Source organism: Sinocyclocheilus rhinocerous, unplaced genomic scaffold (assembly GCF_001515625.1).
Source record: "Sinocyclocheilus rhinocerous isolate Xijiao unplaced genomic scaffold, SAMN03320098_v1.1 scaffold4194, whole genome shotgun sequence".
NCBI classification, from domain to species: domain Eukaryota; kingdom Metazoa; phylum Chordata; class Actinopteri; order Cypriniformes; family Cyprinidae; genus Sinocyclocheilus; species Sinocyclocheilus rhinocerous.
The window spans coordinates 160,802-162,166 of NW_015652268.1; the positions used below are offsets into that span (position 1 = coordinate 160,802).

A 1,365-nucleotide genomic window follows, 5' to 3' on the forward strand; every position below is an offset into this window, starting at 1 on the left:
GGAAAGAAAGAGGGAGAATAAATAAAATAAGAAGAATAAATAATTTCATTATTATACTATTAAATTATTAATAATTGTATTATTAATTTAATTACAATTATTAATTATTTTATTGTATTGATACTTATTATAATTAAGTAATATAATAAATCATTAGTAATATAACAATTTCCCTAACACATTGCATTCTACTGTAATGATAATGATGATGGCACATAAACATAATATAAAAAAAACTAAAGTGTATTTTGTTCTGTTGAAAACCTTTAATACAAAAGTTACAGAAAAATAAAGTACGGCTCTGTGTAAAAACAGTCATTGTTTTCAGCAGACAGACATCATAAACAGACAGTCTTAATAGTGAACATCACTGGTGATCAGCGGTACTTCATGCTGGTGCTGGGTTGACGCCGCAGCACTTCATCGCCTTTATCCATGTCTTTAGGTTCATCATAAACCGTGGAGATGTGGAAGTCTTTTCTGGGTTTTTTAAGTGGAAGGAATGAGCTGAGCTTTTCTCCATGATACCTGCAAATATTACAAAATCAAATGCATCAGTCATAACAAAGTCATAGAAATTGAGTAGAGATCATTCACCAAGCATTTAAAACACAGAAGGATATATTATAGATGTGGCTTAGAAGTAATTTAGAGTTCTCACAACTTTTGACCAATATTTTTCCTACAGTTTTCCAATAGGATTTTTTTAATTACTGTATAGAGATGAATCTAAAAAGAGCAATTTCTTGGCTATGAAATATTTTAGAGTTGAGCATGATGGAATAAAATGTATATTCACTATAGAATTATTAGTTTCCATTATTATTATGTTAAACTGTAATTTATTTCTGTGATGCGCAGCTGTATTTTCAGCATCATTACTGCAGTCTTCAGTGTCACATGATCTTCAGAAATAATTCTAATATGCTGATTTGCTTCTCAAGAAACATTTCTGATTATTATCAATGTTGAACACAGTTGTGCTGCCCGATATTTTTGTGGAAACTGAGATATTGAATCTAAAAAGAGCAATTTCTTGGCTATGAAATATTTTAGAGTTGAGCATGATGGAATAAAATGTATATTCACTATAGAATTATTAGCTTCCATTATTATTATGTTAAACTGTAATTTATTTCTGTGAGTCTAAGCTGTATTTTCAGCATCATTACTCCAGTCTTCAGTGTCACATGATCTTCAGAAATCATTCTAATATGCTGATTTGCTGCTCGAGAAACATTTCTGATTATTATCAATGTTGAAAACAGTTGAGTACATTTTTTTCAGGATTCTTTGATGAATAAAAAGTTAAAAAAAGAACAGGATTTATTAAAAATAGAAATATTTTGTAACAATATACACTAC

At 28.9% G+C, this 1,365-nt stretch overlaps 1 protein-coding gene across 2 annotated transcripts in view; it reads right to left on the minus strand.

Moving 5' to 3' along the window:
* Positions 1–326: 326 nt before the first annotated feature.
* Positions 327–1,365, minus strand: part of gpatch3 (G patch domain containing 3) — a 12,325-nt gene continuing 11,286 nt past the window's right edge. For both annotated transcript variants that reach the window (XM_016520068.1, XM_016520066.1), the window contains exon 7: positions 327–528. In XM_016520068.1, coding sequence (XP_016375554.1) covers positions 389–528 — 140 coding nt within the window. In that variant the 3' untranslated portion in view covers positions 327–388. The remainder of the gene's footprint in view (positions 529–1,365) is intronic.